Here is an 18,521-nt window from a genome sequence, read left to right on the forward strand (position 1 = left end):
TCATGTACATAATTTTTCGGAACTCGCAAAAGCAAAAAATGAATTGCAATAATTGCACAGAAATCTAATAAGTATTTAGCCCTCAAATGGTACACTGGTGCGAATTCGCACCTGAAATTTTTTCCATTTGTTGGCATTTACGGAAACACAGCTGCAGCGAATTATCTTCACATATATTAAATATATATGTTAAATATGTGTGATATATGCTAGTTGCTTATTATATGTTCAATATATTAAATATTTAATATTAACATTGCAAGCAAACCAATTCGCACCAGTGTAGCGTTTACGTATGCTGGGTTGGAGTGTACCGTTTGAGGGTTAACGTTGTACGCCAAATTAAACCTGGTGAGTAAAAAATGAACCTAGCTAACAGCAATGTTTTGTTAGGTCGAGGAATTTTATTGGCCAGGGAAACGTCAGGGTTTTAAAGAAGAAAAATCTTGTCAAAGTAAAAGAATTTCTATAACTTTAAACTGTCAAGCAGAATAAATTTGAGATTTTTTCAATTTTAATTTGAAATTGTTTTATTTAATTTATAAAATATTCTAGGTTGAAAATTGGTTTCTTTCTTCACAAGATTACGTTTTTAGTTATACATTAGATTATTTGTTTAAAAATTCAACAATTTTGTTGAAGTCATCCTTTTTAGTTGTAAATTCGTCTTTTTGGGTTGAAAATTCCACTATTTTTCGAAAATTGGTCTTTTTATTAAAAAAATTAATCTATTTCACTAGAAGTTGCATCTTTCTTCAATAAAAATGCAACAGTTTTGATTAAAATTCAACTATTTTGTTCAAAATTTATTTCTGTCGTTAGAAATTAAACTGCTTTGTTGAAAATTCATATTTTTTATTAGAAAATTTCTTTCTCATTTAAAACTCTTATTTTATGATTAAAACTTAAACAGAAATATTTTCAGTGTGAAATTTCAACTATTATTTTGATAATTTCCAGTTTTTATTTAAAAATTCATCTATTTTAGTAGAGATTCCATCTTTGTTGAATAAAAATACAACGCTTTGTTTAAAAATTCAATCATTTTAAAAAATGTATCCTTTTTTATGAAAATTTCAACTGTTTCGTTGAAACATCGCCTTTTTAATCTGACGTATAATCTTCGCAGGAAATTTACGTCTTGTTTACAACTTATATTTTGATCTTGAAAAGTCAAAATAAAATCTTTTTCGGATGAAAATTTAATGTTTTTTTTTTTTAATTTGTATTTTTTATTTAAATATTCATCTGTTTTGGTAAAAATGTCATCTTTCTTGAATAAAAATGTCACTGTTTTTTTTTTTTTTTAATTAATCCTCTCTGTTTGAGGATTCAACTTTTTTTTTGTAAATTTTAGCTGAACCACTTTGTTACGAAATCATTTTATTTTGCAACATTCATATTTTAGTTGAAATTCATTTGCTGAAATTCAATTTTTTTATGAAAAATTTACTTACGAATATTATATATAAAAAAACCATTTTGTATACATTTTGTGTCGAAATTTCTCCAAACATGTAATATATAGACAATATTTTTTGGTTCTTTAATTTTAATATAAATTTGCAGTATATGTAAAAAAACTTCTTATAATAAAAGATGGGCTTTAATAATATAATTGATCAAATGACTGTACATCCTATTATAACATAGATACATAAGAAGACGTTTGTCTTAACTTCACTCATATTTTCTTGATATTTATATTCTCAGTATTGCACCTAAAATTTGAATTTCTGTTCGTCCAAAATATGTTTTCATTCATTCTACATACGGTTATATATTAAAAATTGCAGACGAATGTAAGTTGAAACCAAAGCCTCTAAATCCGGGGCAAACGGTGTTCTACATGGTGCAACCTCGTTTCATGAATGTCGACATACGAGTAATGGTTGACGTGACGCAAGGCGCCTTAGACTTGTATCTTAGTCCACGTGATGACTCGTTTGTAGTTACCTTAAATTCTTCCACTGGATACCAAGAGGTGAGTGTTTTTTGAAAATTTTTAATTTATCTCGCATTCTATGCGCGCCTGTATCGTGTTAGTTGATGAAAAAAGTCTGCATCGTGTATATTTACTGCAACAGGTTAAGCTCGATAATAGATTCAAATGGAACAGAGATTACCACGATGGTTGGTCGGAAGATTACTCGCACAATAGAATTAGAACTGTTGATTTTCATCTACATCCATCGTTCCACATGATACAAAATGGATCGACCGTCGAACCAGACTGGAATACTGCACCTCAGTATACGGTGATGGAACGTTACGCGGAAGGTTTAGCTACCTATGTTACAATAGAAAAACGAAATACATTACTCGTGGTTAGAAATCTCACCAACAGACTCGTATTGACTTTGCCACAGGACAAGCATGAATTAGGGCAAACAAAGTTTCATATTGCTTTACGAGCCATCGATATCCCCAGCCTTGAAATCAACGGTAAAGCAGCTTACGGAATGATATTTTTTCGACAAGATCAACTGCACATCGATCTCTTTGTCTTCTTTTCTGTATTTTTCTCCTGCTTCTTTTTATTTCTGGCTGCATGCGTAGTCGCTTGGAAGACTAAACAAGCGGCCGATGTGCGAAGAGCTCGACGGAGACATGTAGTGGAGATGTTACACATGGCCAAAAGGCCATTCGCTTCGGCCACGATTCTTTATGATCGCGACGGAAGGAATTGCAGTCCAAGTTCACCACAGCGGAAAGGTAGGCGAAATAAAGTCGTCAATTTCCACAGTGATGTTAGACCAGTGGCGGTAGAACCAACCGACGATGGGGTCGCTGCTGTGGCCACAGTATTTATAAGACTACCAGGTGGCGGACAAGCTCCCGTAAAATTGGCTCTTGGTAGTTCTTTGATACTACTGACTAGAGTCTATCCCGTAAATAGTCGTGTCTTCTTAAGACGCAGAAACAGTCATGCGGTCAATTAGCTGCATGTTGTCTACAATTTGTAAATAATTATGTTAAGATCGATGCGCTTTCCGAACAATTTTTGAGCTTTATTCAAGGTAAAGACACCAGTCAGTAACATGCGGCCGGTGAGACACCCTGTTTGGATTTGTTTATTGACCAATTTAATTGAAATTAAAACGTAAATGAAGGCTTTGTAAAAAGAAGCATAGCCGGTGGTGCCATCTAAATGCGCGCCTCTCGCGTAGATAGAGTTACAAGTAGGGAGAGTGCTCAGGAATACAACCGAGTCGGTGCATCGTCGTCTGTCAAAACAAATATCGTTCAAAATAAGGAAGTGGAATATCAGTCAGCAAATTTGTGTTATGATGAGTGGTGCCTGGAGGGCAAAGGTTTGTATAGTGATACATTATAAGCAATGATATAAACCAGTCAGAGAAGTCGTAATAAAAGAAAACAGTGACAAGATCAATGAAAATACATTTTAAGTAGAATCAGTCGTGTTTAGAGTGGAAAAAACCTTTATTTCTGTTCATTTTAATGGGTTTTTTCTACTTTCCTTCGACTTTGATGATCATTCTTATCGCAAAAATTGATTAAAAGTGTGTTGAGTCGCGCGAACCTTTATTTGATACGATATGGACTCTCCAATTCTTTAGAAAAGGCATTTTTTTTAATGATCTAGAAGCAAATCATCTGCTAGAAATTAAGCAGAAGACTTTCCATTTTAAGAGTGGTCGCTGGATCGGGAAACCGGGAATTTTTTAAGACCGGGAAAAACAGGGAAATGACAGTTAATTTTTGTTTTGCCAGGAATTTTACAAATTTGTAGAAGACACATTCCATTTCAACAGTTTTTAAATAATTAGTGGAATTGTTATGTTTTTCAATTATGCTATTATTTATCTTACGATGCGTAATTCAAAGTTTTTTTACTTAAAAAATTTTGAATTGAAAATTTTTATTTCTTAGCTTACATTTTTAATTTAAAGATTTTTTAAATGCTGTCTTAAATACTTGAAGAAATAAAAAATAAAAGTCTCTGATGTTGAAAATTTTGGATGAAAAACATATCTATTTCATAAATGAATCATTTTTTTTTTAAATTTATCTGTATTTTAAGCAATAAAAATGAACAAAAACGATTTGACAAAACAATTTTAAACCAGTTCAAAATTTAAGAATTTTCAGATTTTAATCTTAAAACTTAAACGGTTTCAATTTGAAATTCTTAGTCATCAAACAAATGTGAACGTGTGACTGAAAGTTTATAAACTATTTTCAACATAAAAATAACTTCATAATAATATATTCTTAATTAAAGTATTTGATTAAATTTAAAATATTGTTTCAATCTAGAATATTCAATTTTTAACCCATTCAATTTGAACTTTTGAATTAAAAAGAAGATTAATTATTGAATATTTAGCAATGTTTGAATTTTTATTTAAGGCAAGTAAATTGAAACCAAGTATTTAAAAGTAAATAATCTTTAACTGAATCATTTAACATAGAAAGCCTGAAATCGTTAAAATTTCGAAGAGCTTTTAAACTTTGAACGTTACAATTTTAATTGTTGTATTTGAAAAATGCTTAATTTGTAAGTGAAATGTTTTCAATTTTGATGTATAATTTACAATTGAACATTTGTAGAAAAAATATGAGTATTTTTAAGAGATATTTAGGAGTTTTAAAAAGATTAAAAGTTATCATGCAAATTTTGGAAAGTTTTCTTAAAATCTTCTAGAATCTTTTTTGAAAATTTTGTTTAAATCTTTTAAAAAATTTTTAAATATACTCTTAAAATAATTTTTCAAAATGAAAAGTTATTTTTAATTTTCCTAGGAATATTTTTAAAATCTTTTTATTATTTTGAAGCCTTTCACTAATCTGGAAAAGAATTTAAATTAATTTTTAAATCTGCGAAAATGTATATTTTATTTTATATTAGGCTATCATTTCAAGTTTTAAATTAAGTTTGAATCATTTCAAAACTTCTACATATCTCTTAAAATTACTCAGATTTTACCTACAAATAATAAATGTTCAATTGTTATTTATACATCCAAATTGTAAAGAAATTTTCTAAAATTTGCAGGATTTTCTGAAAATTGTTGAAAAAATTCAATTCATTTTGACAAATGTTTAGAAGTTCTGAAAAAGTTCCAAGATAATTTTAAATTGAAAACAAATTTAAAACAACTTCTAGATTTCTCAAGATTTTGAAATAAAAGTTTGAAGCTTCACAAGGACGTTTAAACTATTTAAAAAGAAAATAATTAAATTTCTAATTTAAGAAGTGTTCAGTTAACATTTTTTCAATTTTTCAATATTTGATGTTTCTAGATTAAAATCCCTTAAAATTATATAATTTTGACAATTTTAAAGTTCATTGATACATTTTTTAATTTAGAGTATTGAAAATTGAGCATTGAGCATTTGAATACAAAATTTTTTTATTCAAAACTTTTAAATTTCAATTTTAAAAGTTCAAAATTTCAAAATTTAACAGTTCCACTTTGACTGCTTTCATTTGCAGCTCAGTTTTTATTACCTCAAGTGGAAAATTGTTTAGCTTTAGTGTTCCATTTTTTTAATTCCAATGACCGTGAAAAATTTTTGCGAACCGGGAAAAAACCAAAAAATGACCGGGAATTTATTTCGTCGATCAAAACGGCCACCCTGATTTTCGTCGAACAATCTGATTCTTTAAATAATCCCGTTTTTCAAAAGTCATAATTAGTTAACTGTTAACAAAATTTGCTTTTTTTACAATACATAACATTCATCATTTGCTTTCTAGTTCATCCTAGCTTTGAGATACTCAGTACACTAGTAAAAAACCTGTTAGTGATAGGGGAAAGCACCGTCATTGATAGGTGCGCACATGTGTCACTGAACCATCGACTTGTACGAAACACAACAAAAATCAATAATTAATAACAAGCAATGCGGGACATTGCTGCCATCATGCTTTTGGTATTTAAAAAAAAACTACTTCACTGATACTGACAAAAAATATCCCCGTTTCGCGGGCACATCCTCATCGCGCGCGGCTCGATTCGCTCGTAAGTTTGAGCGCGCCCGGGGCGCGCGATTGTTGGTTCTCGCGCTACGCGCTCGGTCTTTGTATATACCCTACACATGTGCACACACTTTTTAAAATAAAAGATCAAAGCAACGACAGCAGTAATTTGGTGATTGTGAACTCCCTTTAGTTAAAACTCCTTCGACTTTAACGAACTCAATCTCATCGCGTACCTCGTGCTTCGCACTCGATTTTGTCCCACAAATTGTATATTATTTCTATAAATGCATATTATTACTATTTTTACTAATATTTTCTCTGGTGAGAATGTAAGAAACTCGTAATTTAAGCGCATAGAACAGTGAAAAGCTAAATCTTGTACTCATGAAAACTAACACTGTCACTGACTGGTGCCTTACTTGACAACGGGCTCTACAAAAATAAATGAATTTCTTTAACGGGCGTCCATTTTTGTATTTTTTAATAATATATTCTGCAAGGCATAATATTCCTTGAATGTCTCTTCATTCCATCGCAAGATTATATTATGCCTTTTTTTACATTGATCTGAGGTAATATGTACCTGTATGTTTTTTTAAACATAGCGTATTTATGTATTCGTGAATCGGGTATAAAATAATAAGTAGACGGTAATACGAAGAAAGAAACACAGGTAAGAGCCTCGTTGGCTCAGTGTTCGGGCGGGTATGGGAAACGATACAGTGGGTTGCGGGGACTTTTTTGACCCGACCGATATACAAAACGACAGGTTGTTTTGAGATTTAGCAAGTCCTTGATAAGTACCTACATATGTTCAATATTGTTATAACCGCGAATATTAAATTGACATTTTATAATAAAAATATATAGAAGTAAGTATGCCATAGAATTTAAAAAATTGTATTTTGTCATTTAGGGTTGTGAATCTTTATTGTATAGTTTAAGTTTAATGTAATTTATTCGAAGATATGTTTTAAACGCCCCGTGTGAAATTTATCATTTGAATATTGAGTACTCTGCTACATTTTATTTGCTAACAGAATTTGGATAAAAACTTTATTGATATTTTAAATGTACCAGCGGGTAGATTTTTTAAGAACTTTAAATATCATAAAATATAAAGAATGAAGGAAATTAAAATTCCGGTATATGTGTTTAAAATTAAACTCAATATCGAATAGCAATCACATTTCAAAATGATTCTTAAAGGTCATAGTCAACACCGCGAGTTACCGAATCTTAGGACGATAATAGTTTCTTCAAAGCGAAAGATGTGTTCGCCAAAAATGATTTTTGTACCATTTTAACAAACAGTATTAAGAAACACTCCTATTTCTGCATCGCATAATCGTTGCACAGTAGATTTGTAATGCGGCCATATATACGATTGTTACTAAATTTATTTACACATTGTAACTTGTACATTTAAAAAAATGTACATACTCAAATATTTGCATATATAGTGTAATTGCTGATAAAAATGCTGCAACATATTTCATTAGTCAAGATCTTGTGAGAAGGGTGGTAAGTGCGTGATCTAATCTGTTCTCTTGATTAGATTAGCTTACATTCTGGCAGTATTTCACGTTTCTTAAAGTCGTCCAGTTTTTTTAAGCAAAAGCGGCTAGATTTATTGTAATTAGATTCATTTTCATCACTGGTTAAATGTGGCACGAAATTCCTAATTAATTGTATATACTTACATTATATTGATAAAAGAATAATTTAGGAGTATAAAAGTGTGTACATGTATAGTTGAATACATAGAGTTGGAAAGATCTACGACCAGATTATAGCGAAAATTTCGAAAACTTTCCTATATGTTGAACAGCAACAGCAATTACGGTTATTCGTTCGAGATTTGTAAATTATGTTTTTAATTCACTTTTAATATTTTTCTCGAACGTATATTATGTGATGTGCATTTTTTGGTCCCATTCTGACCTATAAAGCTTAGAATGGTCATTTTAATTAAATTATCTGCATATCGACGTGTCCAAATGGAAGAGTTCCATCTCGGATAAACTAAATGCAAGGGGCTAACTCGTGGAGAACAAATAAAAATGTGCTATAGAGATGAGAGCGCTGATATTCCCAATACAATTGATATGGGATTTTGAAGCTTCGAGATTTCGCCACTCGAGTAAGCGCCTTTTCATTTTGTCTCCACGGGTTAGCACCTTTTCTTTTCTCTTTCTCCGAGATGAAACCTTTTTATTTGGAAACGTCGATATAATTATTTTCTAATTTAAAAGATTCTTTTTTAGAATTACTTTGGGATCTGATGTAGTTTATAACTAATTTGTACATAACTACTTGAAATGCGATATTGTAGCACATTTTTTTATATGCAGTTCGATACTCTTTATTTATCGTATATTATTTATTGGAACGTAATCTTATTGGAAATTGTTGTAATCCTGTACAAGTTGAAAATTAAATTGAGCAGCTCTTTTGTTGATAAATAAATTTTGATACGCTTATGTACGAAATACCTCGTTTTGGCCTTTTATTCTAAATTAGAGAAATTAGATTAATTTACTCGAAAAAGTAAAAAATTAAATATCAAAACATACTTATGGATTATGAATACTTTAATGCAAAATGTTATTAATTTTGACGTCTACAAGAGAAAAAGGGTCAATCTGTTTACAATATATCATTATCTTCTCTGTATAAGTTTTTTTTTGACATTATTGTACTATTTAATCGCTAAATAATATAAAAAATGCCGTAAATATATTTCTTGTCCGTCCTTCTGAAAATATAAGCTTACACTCCATTTGTTACTGTTTCAAAAAATAATAACAAAGAGATGTATGATACTTCCTTAAAGATAAGGCCACAATTACATTTCTTCTGCATCTCAATCAAATAATATTGATCCTTTTTCTTTGTAGATCTTGCTAAGTTGTTATATTGTAGGAGCATATATATATAATTTATTTATACGGTGCTCTTTTAGGATATTGTATTTGTAAATAATATCAAAGTGATATATTATACTGCATCATGTATAAATGACCCTTTAATTCTGCGATTGTACAGAACGTAGTAGTATTTTATAAACATTGCATTTTTTGTGTAAATTAATACATTTTCATTATGTGTCGTATAATTGAAAAAAATATCTTCGGCCATGTTAAAATGCAGAATAACTAAAACGAGTCAAAGGGTATTGAAGAATAACATTCAGATATTGTTTTAGTTCAAGTATCCATAATATGAAAGGAATTGTGAATTGCTGTATATTATAGCTGAATAAAAGAGAATTAGAATATGATCACTCCAACTTTGCTTTTTATATGTGCGGATTTCCACTTACTACGTAAAAATAGTAAATACTTCCGTCCACACTCTTCTCACTATAATGAATAAATAGTAAAAACGTAGCTGGATTCAGTAAACCAAGATAATCTTCGGAATATAAATTAATTATTTGAAAATGCCGCCGGATAACCTGTTAGTATTTCAAGTTGTGAAGTTAGCTGGTAAGATGTCTGCACGCTGGGGGGACAACACGAAGGAATAGAGACCCAACTGCCAGTGGGAAGCCATCTGAACTGGCAATAGAAACATTACCGTAAGTGATACGCACATTACAGGAAGATCTTAGATTTGAGTGCGCAGGTACGCAGTTGTCCTCTTCCTATACATGGAAAAGTGTGCGAGTGAGAAAATTTGTCAAATTGACGTAAGTTAGAAGTTATGTTCTTTTGTTGATCATCATACGAAAGATACTCAAAATAAATATATAAACAGTATTTTCGGTACTTGTTTGAAAAATATGTGAACAGATTTTGAGAAGGAAACATATAGGTAAGTACCTTTTAAATTTGTAATATGATAAATAGGCTCAAGATTCTCAAGGCTCTGAGAAGCTCTGAGAAATTCTCCGCAGGCACTCAGGTAGATATATTTAAACTTTAAAGGTCCAGGTCGCTCGTTTAAATGTTTTAAAGGCTTTAAAATGTCCTTTCCGAAACTGAAATAAAAATACGATCATAAATAACAAGCAGAAGGTCCTTTGTTAAGCTTTCGGATTAAAATTCAGAAAAAGATTTTTTTTAATTTCATAGTTAACAGTCTAAAACATAACAATTCGGAATCTACGGGTTTCGATGATATCAGATATCTAACTTGTTTTTAATGTTTAAAATTGGAATTAATACAACCTTTATCGTAAATGGAATGAGATACGCCAAAAAAGACAACATTATTGAATTCAACTCGAAAATTGTATATTAGTATATAAGTATATTATCATCGCATCACTCTTAAAAGGACCCAAATCTCTCTGACTATCTCCGAGACTAAATCAATCAAATCGGACCTACACATAGTCTCAAACCGGCCAGACTATTTCGCCTGAGAATACTCACATACACACAATGATTTGGAAACATAATTTTGAAAGCTATTTCTTTACTAATTTTACAGGTGTCAGCCAGGAGAAAGAGAATGATTGTGCAGAGTTCAATTTTACGTATTTCAGAAGGAGCCTACACAGAGACATGTTACCTTCAAGAAAGTGGGGTTAGAATGCAGAAGGTACAGAATATTGTGCTTTACAAAAAATGGAGGATGATTTAAGCGTCAGAAAAAGAGTTGCTGTTTTACGTAATATGCACGTTAAAATCTATTTGGATAATCAAATTATTCCGCTTACGGAATTTATAGTGCTCGTCAGTATGGAGCAGTTTACTGTCATTTTTAAAAAGTACACCTCATGGCTTAGAACACATTTCTGACACTTGCATCAAAACAAACAAACAGAACCTCTCAACTTACGTCAATTTGACAAACTTTCTCACTCGCATACTTTTCCATGTATAGGAAGAGGACAACTGCGCACCTGCGCACTCAAATCTAAGATATTCCGGTACTGTGCGTATCACTTACGGTAATGTTTCTATTGCCAAGTGGGGGAACGGAGTTATATTGTAGGCCAAGCAAGAATACCAACACCGGGGTATGAAATTTAGTTTTTTCAGTATAGAACAAAATTATTATTTGCAACTGGGAATGGTTAAACTCAAAGTAAATTTTCATTCATTTATACATGAAATATTTGCTATTTAAAAACTGATCTGAAATTTAGGTTAGAATTCTTATTTAAATTCAATCGCAGGGTGGCCGCTGAACCGGGAAATCTGGAATCTCATGAGACCGGGAAATGACCGTCAGTTTATTTTTTGACCGGAAATTTTACAAATTTATAGACCAAAATCTTCAAATTTAACCAATTTTTAGCTTTATATTTTAATTCTTAGCTGTACATTTTATTTTAAAGAATTTTAAAATGCAATTTTAAAGACTTAAGCCATTAAAAATTAGAAGCGTTTGAAATCGAAGATTATAGATAAAAAACATTTTAGTTGCTCTACTGGAATATAAATTAACCATGATTTTTAATCAGTTCGCAATTTTAGAATTTCCAGTTTCTAACGTTAAAAATTATGTAAACTATGTCAATAGGGAAGTCTTATTAGTCAAACAAATGTAAACGCCCGATTGAAACTTTAGAAACTATTTTCAATTTTAAAATAACTTCGAAATAATATATTCATAATTAAAAGCTTTTATTAAATTTCACATATTATTTTAGTCTAAAATATTCCATTTTTAAAACATTCATTACAATTTTTTTTATTTAAAATAAATAAGAATGACTTAATATTTAGAAATATCTGACTGTTTATTCAAAATCAGTAATTGTAGTTAAATATTATAAAATACATTTTAAACTTTACATTTTAATTGTTCTATTTAAAAAAAAAATTAATTTTGTAAGTCAAATTTTTTAACTTCGATGTATAAATAACAATTGAATAAATATTATTCTTTAAAAAAATCAACGAAGTTGAAGAAATATTTAAAAGTTTTAAAAAATTTTTTAATTTTAATTTTGTTATGAGTTCAGAAGGCTTCAGAAGATTAAAAAACAGTCCCTATGAAAATGTATAATGAATTTTATTTTGAAAAGGTAATTTTGAGTGATTATTCAAAAAGATTTAGAAAGATTTACAAAAATATAAAAAATTAATGTGGAAGATTTTAAGGAAATTTGTTTAATTTGGCAGAATTAAAAAAAAATCGAAAAAATTGGATTAATTTTAATGGATGTTTAAAAGTTCTGAAATAATTACAAAAATAATAAAAAGTTTAAAAAAAATGTGAACAACATGCAGATGTTTCAAGATTTTCGAATAAGATTTGGAAGCACTTTCAGGATTTTTTAACCGTTGAAAATATAAATAATTTAATTTTTAATTTAAGAAGTGTTCAGTTTATAAAAAAATGTAATTGTTCAATTTTTAATGTTTCTGGCTTAAAATGTTATATTTTTGAAAAATTTTTATTCATTGATTGATTCTTCAATTTAGACTTTAGAGCTTTGAAAACGTTAATGTGGATTAATATTTTTAGAACTGAATCAAATCAATCTGAATCTTTTAACTCTACAATTGATAAGAGTTAAAAAATTTATTTTGCAATTCAACTGAATTTAATTTAAATTGTTCAGTCTAAAAGTGTAAGCAGCTTCCATTTTTTAAGTGTAAGTTATTGAGCATTTGAATCGGAATTAAATACAAAATTATTGAATAAAAAACTTTTAAACTCCAATTTTAAAAGTTTGAAATTCAAGAGTTCCACTTTGAGTGCTTTTATTTGCAGCTCAGTTTTTATTACTTCAAATGAAAAAATTGATAGCTTTAGAGTTCGATTCTTTAAATTTCATTTACCATGAAAAATGTTTGTGATCCGGGAAATGACCGGGAATTTTTTTCTTGGATTAAAACGGCCACTCTAAATCGTCTATTATTCGTATTCTTCGCATAATCTGGATAAAATTTGTCACTGCATACGTTAATTAAATTTTATTTAAACTTAAATTCATCGAAACTTACACTAAATAATGAAATAATTGTTGTTTTTTGGTAAAAACCTGTTTGACAAAAATATATTTTTTCACTGTATAAGATGGAAATTCTATCTAAAACTATTTACTTTTGATGACGATTTTTTTTTAGTATTTAGTATTTAATCATTGTTTTATACTTCACAAAACCATCGTAAAAACACTTTTATATAAAAAATAATTTACATCTTTAAAATTGTACCTACTCTTTCTAGTTCCAGTTTTCAACGCCAGGTGGCGTTGAATTTGGTATTACTTTTTGGTCCTCGGCATACAGACATCTTGAATATCATCACCTAACCAGGGATGCGCAGTTACGCGTAACAGCATGTTTTTTACGTAAAATACCTAAGTCAAGTTTTTACGTAGAAAACAGACAAAATATAGGTATTTTCACTTCAATCAACAGCTAACTTCACGTCGTAGATTGCTGAGGCGAAATCAAGGAACGCAATACATGGGATTCAGTTCATTTTTGCCCTATTTTGCTAAAATCTTCGTAAAAGCTAATTTTTTCTATATAAGTGTATTTGAAAAATATTTTTTATTTTTGAATCACTATTTAATGAAATAATAAAATGATAATGATGATCATAAATTCCAACGATATTACAGAAAGAAAGTTTTGTGCCATACATATGATCCATTGTTTTCCTCTCAGCTTTTCACAAAATGAAGTTAGCTGACGGCTGAAGTGAAAATACCTAATTTAGCGGAGTGGCATTTTTGATTGGAAATTTTCATAGGTCATGGGAAGAAACTAGGGACACCATGATGGAAGTATGGGGGATTACTTTATCCTGGGAATATTTGAAACGCGCGGGAAATTCAAAGTATGAATTAAGTAAAATCTTATTTGAATTGAATTTTTGTAACTTTCTAGAAGTCTAAAATTGCAAGGTCACTCATTAGGGAAGTTAGGATGAAACCAAAGCGACAAACTAGGTGCTTGAAAAGAGTGATTCATTCGGAAATTTAAAATAAAAACAAAGTAATAAATTACAATTATAAGTAAGGGTAGCTTGAAATTCTGAAAGTACGAATGCGGAAGTTAGCATATGGTTGATATCATGGAGAATGGACATAAGGAGACAAAACTAGTGAAACTGAAAATGAACACTTTTCTGTTGCTAGAAGTGCGCACACACACATGTGCAAAATCACACTTACGTACAGTTCAAAACTTCCCGAGCGTGGCGTGCCAACCACACTTAAAAAAATATGGCCGCCGATGTGAACGCGAGTGAAATGTATATAAATAATGATTGAACAATTCATAGTTTGTGAATAAAGGCAAGGATGTTACAATTAAAAATCACTGTATAAACGCGAAAGCTTCCAATAAGTGTGGTTTCAAGTGCATAGTGTACAAGACTTTCAGAGTGTTGAAAAGTTGTATGTTTATTGTTTTTGTTACAAACACGTCGAATACCTGTCGCACGCATAGTGTTAGTAAAAGTAATTTGATATTTTCCATGGTTGATATTCTCAACTATAGGTTATCGAATATTTACAAAGGGGAAATAGGTTCAATGGATTTGAGTGAGTAGATAGGACTGACTCACTTTGCAATTGGGGGCCGTTTTCGTGGGTGCCCTGAAATCGTAGGGGTGACTTAGTCATTTGATGCGTGGGATTTAACTGGAAAACCACTTGTAAGAAGGGGAGAATATTCTCGATTAATTCTTAAGTGTTTAGTATTGCTAAAACTCGATGATTCTCAAAGGGGAGAATATTCTAGATGAATTTTAATGCACTTGCGATGGTAAAACCCATGACTAATAGACCATAGATCCTTTTCGATCAACAAAAAATCAGTGGGAGTAGTGAGTCTATAAAAGGGGTCAGAATTAGTATCAAGGCAGAGAATTCGTTTGAGCGTCGGTCAAATTGTATCGGTTTTAGCTTTTGCAAACTTGTATTCATAGAACTTTTACATTTTCCACGTAAGCCTGGATGCAGCTTTCTGAAAATGAAACTTGTCATTTTTTTAAAATTATATGAGAGTGCGTTACCTAATTAAAATCATTGAACAACATATTGAATAAATTGAATAATTCCTGTAGAGCAAAATCTTGTGTTCAATTAATATTACATTTCCCTCAGCATCTTCAGATTTTGGGTAGTGATTTTTCACTCAGTGGCGGCAACGGATAGGTTATTTTAAAATTTAACGAAACTTGAATTTAAATTCAAATACGGAAGAAACATGGTAGTGAATTTTAGTTAAAGACAAAAATTCAAGTGGTCTCTGGACTGGGCCTGGATGTGACACCCAGTCTGGTGACACTAATTACGTACCAAGATGGCGGACCTGTAGAACTGTTGCGTAACCTCACTTTTTTGAATTCCTGGTACGGGTATTCGTAGGATTTCTTTTTCCAATGCCAATATTTTTAATTAAAAAACTATAATGTCAACTAAACTGAAACAAAGCAAACACAAAAACACTTCGGGCTGCCATAAATTCCATGTTATGAAATTAAATTCAAACGTATACTATTAAATAAAAATAATCAAAGTCATCTAAATGGAGCGCAATGTTTTTTCTGCATAATAATATTTAAAAATGTTGCTTGTAAGCATCTTCTGGGACACAGGTAAGTAAATAATTTTGAAATACTTATACATTTGGTCGGTTAAATATTTGTAATTATTATATATTTTGTAGGAATACCGGTCAATTATTCAAACCTAAAAAGCTTTCGTAATTTGTAATTATTTTTCACATTTATTTATATGTTTTTGTTAATATTATTATTGTTAAATTTTGATCAATTTAATATTTAATATCTGAAAAGCTGCTCATATGTTTTTATATTCAATTTTGGAAAAAATTGTACCTAATAAAATATACATTGATAAACCAACTTCATTATAATAGGTAAACTTATGTACCTATGTGATTTTGTTAATTTGTTTCATTTATTTCAAGGAATGCTTGCAATGTGCAGCAAGTTTCAGAGGTTATATTTGTGGAGGAAAACGGGAACCGTAAAACGTAAAGTCCCATATACGCTTGATATACATAGTGTAAGAAATTAGGCATGTAAAATACCTAGTAAATTACCTTAAAAAACCACGTAAATTACCTAGGGTATTTTACTTCCCCATCCCTGCACCTAACCTGAAATACCAAATGGCAGCGACCTCAAGATGAAGGAAGGGGGTGAGTTTTGCGAAAATTTAAATTAAATAAATGAAAAATAGTTTTTTTTATACAAATTATTATTAAAAGTTTATAGCTCATTTGTAAAATAAATTAAAAGTGTAAGTCATTCAGTTTGAAGAGAAAAAAAAAAACATTTGTATTACTGGTCACTTTTTCTTGCGTAGTTCTGAGGTTTACACACATAACATTATTGTCTGCTGAAAAAATTCAAAGAACGTGTTTTGATATCATTATTGATCTGAAATAGGCAGAATAATTGTGATTTACCTGCCCGCGGAGCGGCTGTAAAATAGCACTTTATTGTATCACGGTGAGTCACGTACAGTAACAGAAAGGAGTAAGAAGTGAGTGAGAAGTAAAAGAAAAGTGAAAGAAAATAATGAGAAGAATTCATTTAAAAAATACTTTAAACTAAGAAGTAGATTTTAGGCTAATAGCGTCGCCCCCCGCGCATGCGTACGTGGTACAATCAAGCGATATTTTTCAAATAAAATGCGCTTATTCTACCTATTTCAGATAAAGTATCGTATGCTTCACGGTACTAAAATTAAACTTTACAGTCTGGATACATAATCTACTATTATTTTTTAGTAAATAGTATAATTTTCTAAAGATACATTTTGAACTAAAAAAGTAACAGTTTAATTTTCAACCAAAATAAGTTTTCAAATAAGGAGAATATGTTTCTACTAGAAAGACAAATTTTTAACAAAATACATACATTTCCAATTATCTATTTAAAGTTCTAATTTAAAAAAGGTAAATTTTCTATTAACAAAAAATAAATTTTCAACAATAAAAATTAACCAAAAATGGAGTAGAGAAACTTTTTGTTCAACAAAAATTGAATCTTCAACTTTGACTAAAAACTTGTGCATTTTCAACAAAAAGTTGATTAGTTGATAATCCTACCTAAAAATAATTTAATATGAAATAACATACAGTTGGATTTATACAAAAAAGGCGAAATTAAAATAAAATATTTTATTTTTACGTTAAAAAATGTATCACCAATAAAAAAAATGGGCAATACAATAGTTGAGTTTTGTTCGAAAGAAATGAATTTCACAAATAAAAAAATGTTAACAAAGACGAGATAGTTCTATTTTCAGTAAAAAATAATTTTGAACCAAAAAAAGTAGGTTTAAACAAAATACTTAAATTTTCAAACAAAAATAATTTTTACTTCAACTATCAGCTAACTTCACTTCGTTGATTGCTGAGGCCAAAAGAATGGACCAAATGCATGGGATTCGGTCCATGTTTGCCCTATTTTGCTAATATCTTTGTAAAAACTAATTTATTCATATAAGTGTATTTGAAAAATAATGTTTATTTGTTAAGAAATGTTTAATTACATAATAATATGATAATGATTATTATTCATTACGAAGATATCACAAAAATAAAGTTTTGTCTCATGCATTTGGTACATTGTTTTCCCTTCAGCATTCAACGAAGTGTATTTAGCTGACGATGAAGTGAAAATGCCTAATACGAGCATTTTTCTGTCGTCTGTATGTAACGTAATAAAATGCTGGAACTTCTCGATCGTGGCGATAGTGTAAAAAATTGCGAAATTCCTATATCCATGTAAAAAATGTTATATTGAAGTGAAAATTTGGTGTCAGTTCTATGATGTGTAGCGCTAAAAATTTAAAACTGATCAATTATATACTTATTGTATATTCGTTTGTTGCGACTCGTTTGTGCTAAAAATTATAAAGAACCTATCCAAAGATATTATAATATCTTTGACCTACCTCATCCATTGCAGTATCGCTTCATTTAAACACAAGTCAATCACAGATATTTTGCAATAAATAAAATTATTATAATTATATAAATCTGCTTTTATGTAAATAACAACTAATCTATGTAAATAACTGTCATATCACAGTGGTAAATAATATAAAATGTCAACATTGGCGGCTGCTATTTTATCCGTGCTACACCAGCACGATACTCTATACTCGGGAAATACTGTAAGCATTTTCATAGGACAAAAATGTGTTTATTTTCAGTGACATTACTTTCGTCTCCTTAGGTCTATTCTCCATCGGTTTTCCCCTCAGCACTCAACGAAGTGAAGTTAGCTAGTGATTGAAGTAAAAATACCTAATTATCAGATAATATAAGTTCTCATCTCTGGTTAGACTGGAAGAAAACAGAAATGTCAAATTACGACTGCTGTCCGTGTTCCGTGGTGGACACTTTTTTATTGGTGAAAGCGGAGTGAAACCAATTGAAACTGATACGTTTCCTGGGAATTTCTCCCGTGATTGATGACTGTTATTTATATGAATTCAATCAAACACCGCATTTCTAACCAACCAAATAAAACATAACAAAATACAATTTTTTAAGTGGAAGAATGAAATACGTTTAAATTGACATGAAAATGTGCATCGACATAGTTTGGCAGCGCAGAAGAAAATTAAGGTTATGAAATGATGAAAACTGAATTTACAGAGTAG

The 18,521-nt window shown here is 30.0% G+C and overlaps 2 protein-coding genes across 5 annotated transcripts in view; both read left to right on the forward strand.

The window, feature by feature from the left end:
* LOC117180157 (multiple epidermal growth factor-like domains protein 8) overlaps positions 1-3,753 on the forward strand; it is a 54,298-nt gene extending 50,545 nt beyond the window's left edge. Inside the window, exons 23-24 of the mRNA XM_033372506.1 lie at positions 1,797-1,984; positions 2,088-3,753. Of these exons, the coding sequence (XP_033228397.1) occupies positions 1,797-1,984; positions 2,088-2,942 (1,043 nt within the window). The 3' untranslated portion in view covers positions 2,943-3,753. The remainder of the gene's footprint in view (positions 1-1,796; positions 1,985-2,087) is intronic.
* A 14,420-nt stretch (positions 3,754-18,173) lies between these two features.
* LOC117179981 (membrane-bound transcription factor site-1 protease) overlaps positions 18,174-18,521 on the forward strand; it is a 36,977-nt gene continuing 36,629 nt past the window's right edge. For 2 of the 4 annotated variants that reach the window (XM_033372247.1, XM_033372248.1), the window contains exon 1: positions 18,174-18,517. The gene's annotated coding sequence lies outside the window, so the exon portion shown is untranslated. The remainder of the gene's footprint in view (positions 18,518-18,521) is intronic. The other 2 variants (XM_033372246.1, XM_033372245.1) reach the window with 1 other exon arrangement.

Source organism: Belonocnema kinseyi, chromosome 9 (genome assembly GCF_010883055.1).
Source record: "Belonocnema kinseyi isolate 2016_QV_RU_SX_M_011 chromosome 9, B_treatae_v1, whole genome shotgun sequence".
Taxonomy (NCBI): domain Eukaryota; kingdom Metazoa; phylum Arthropoda; class Insecta; order Hymenoptera; family Cynipidae; genus Belonocnema; species Belonocnema kinseyi.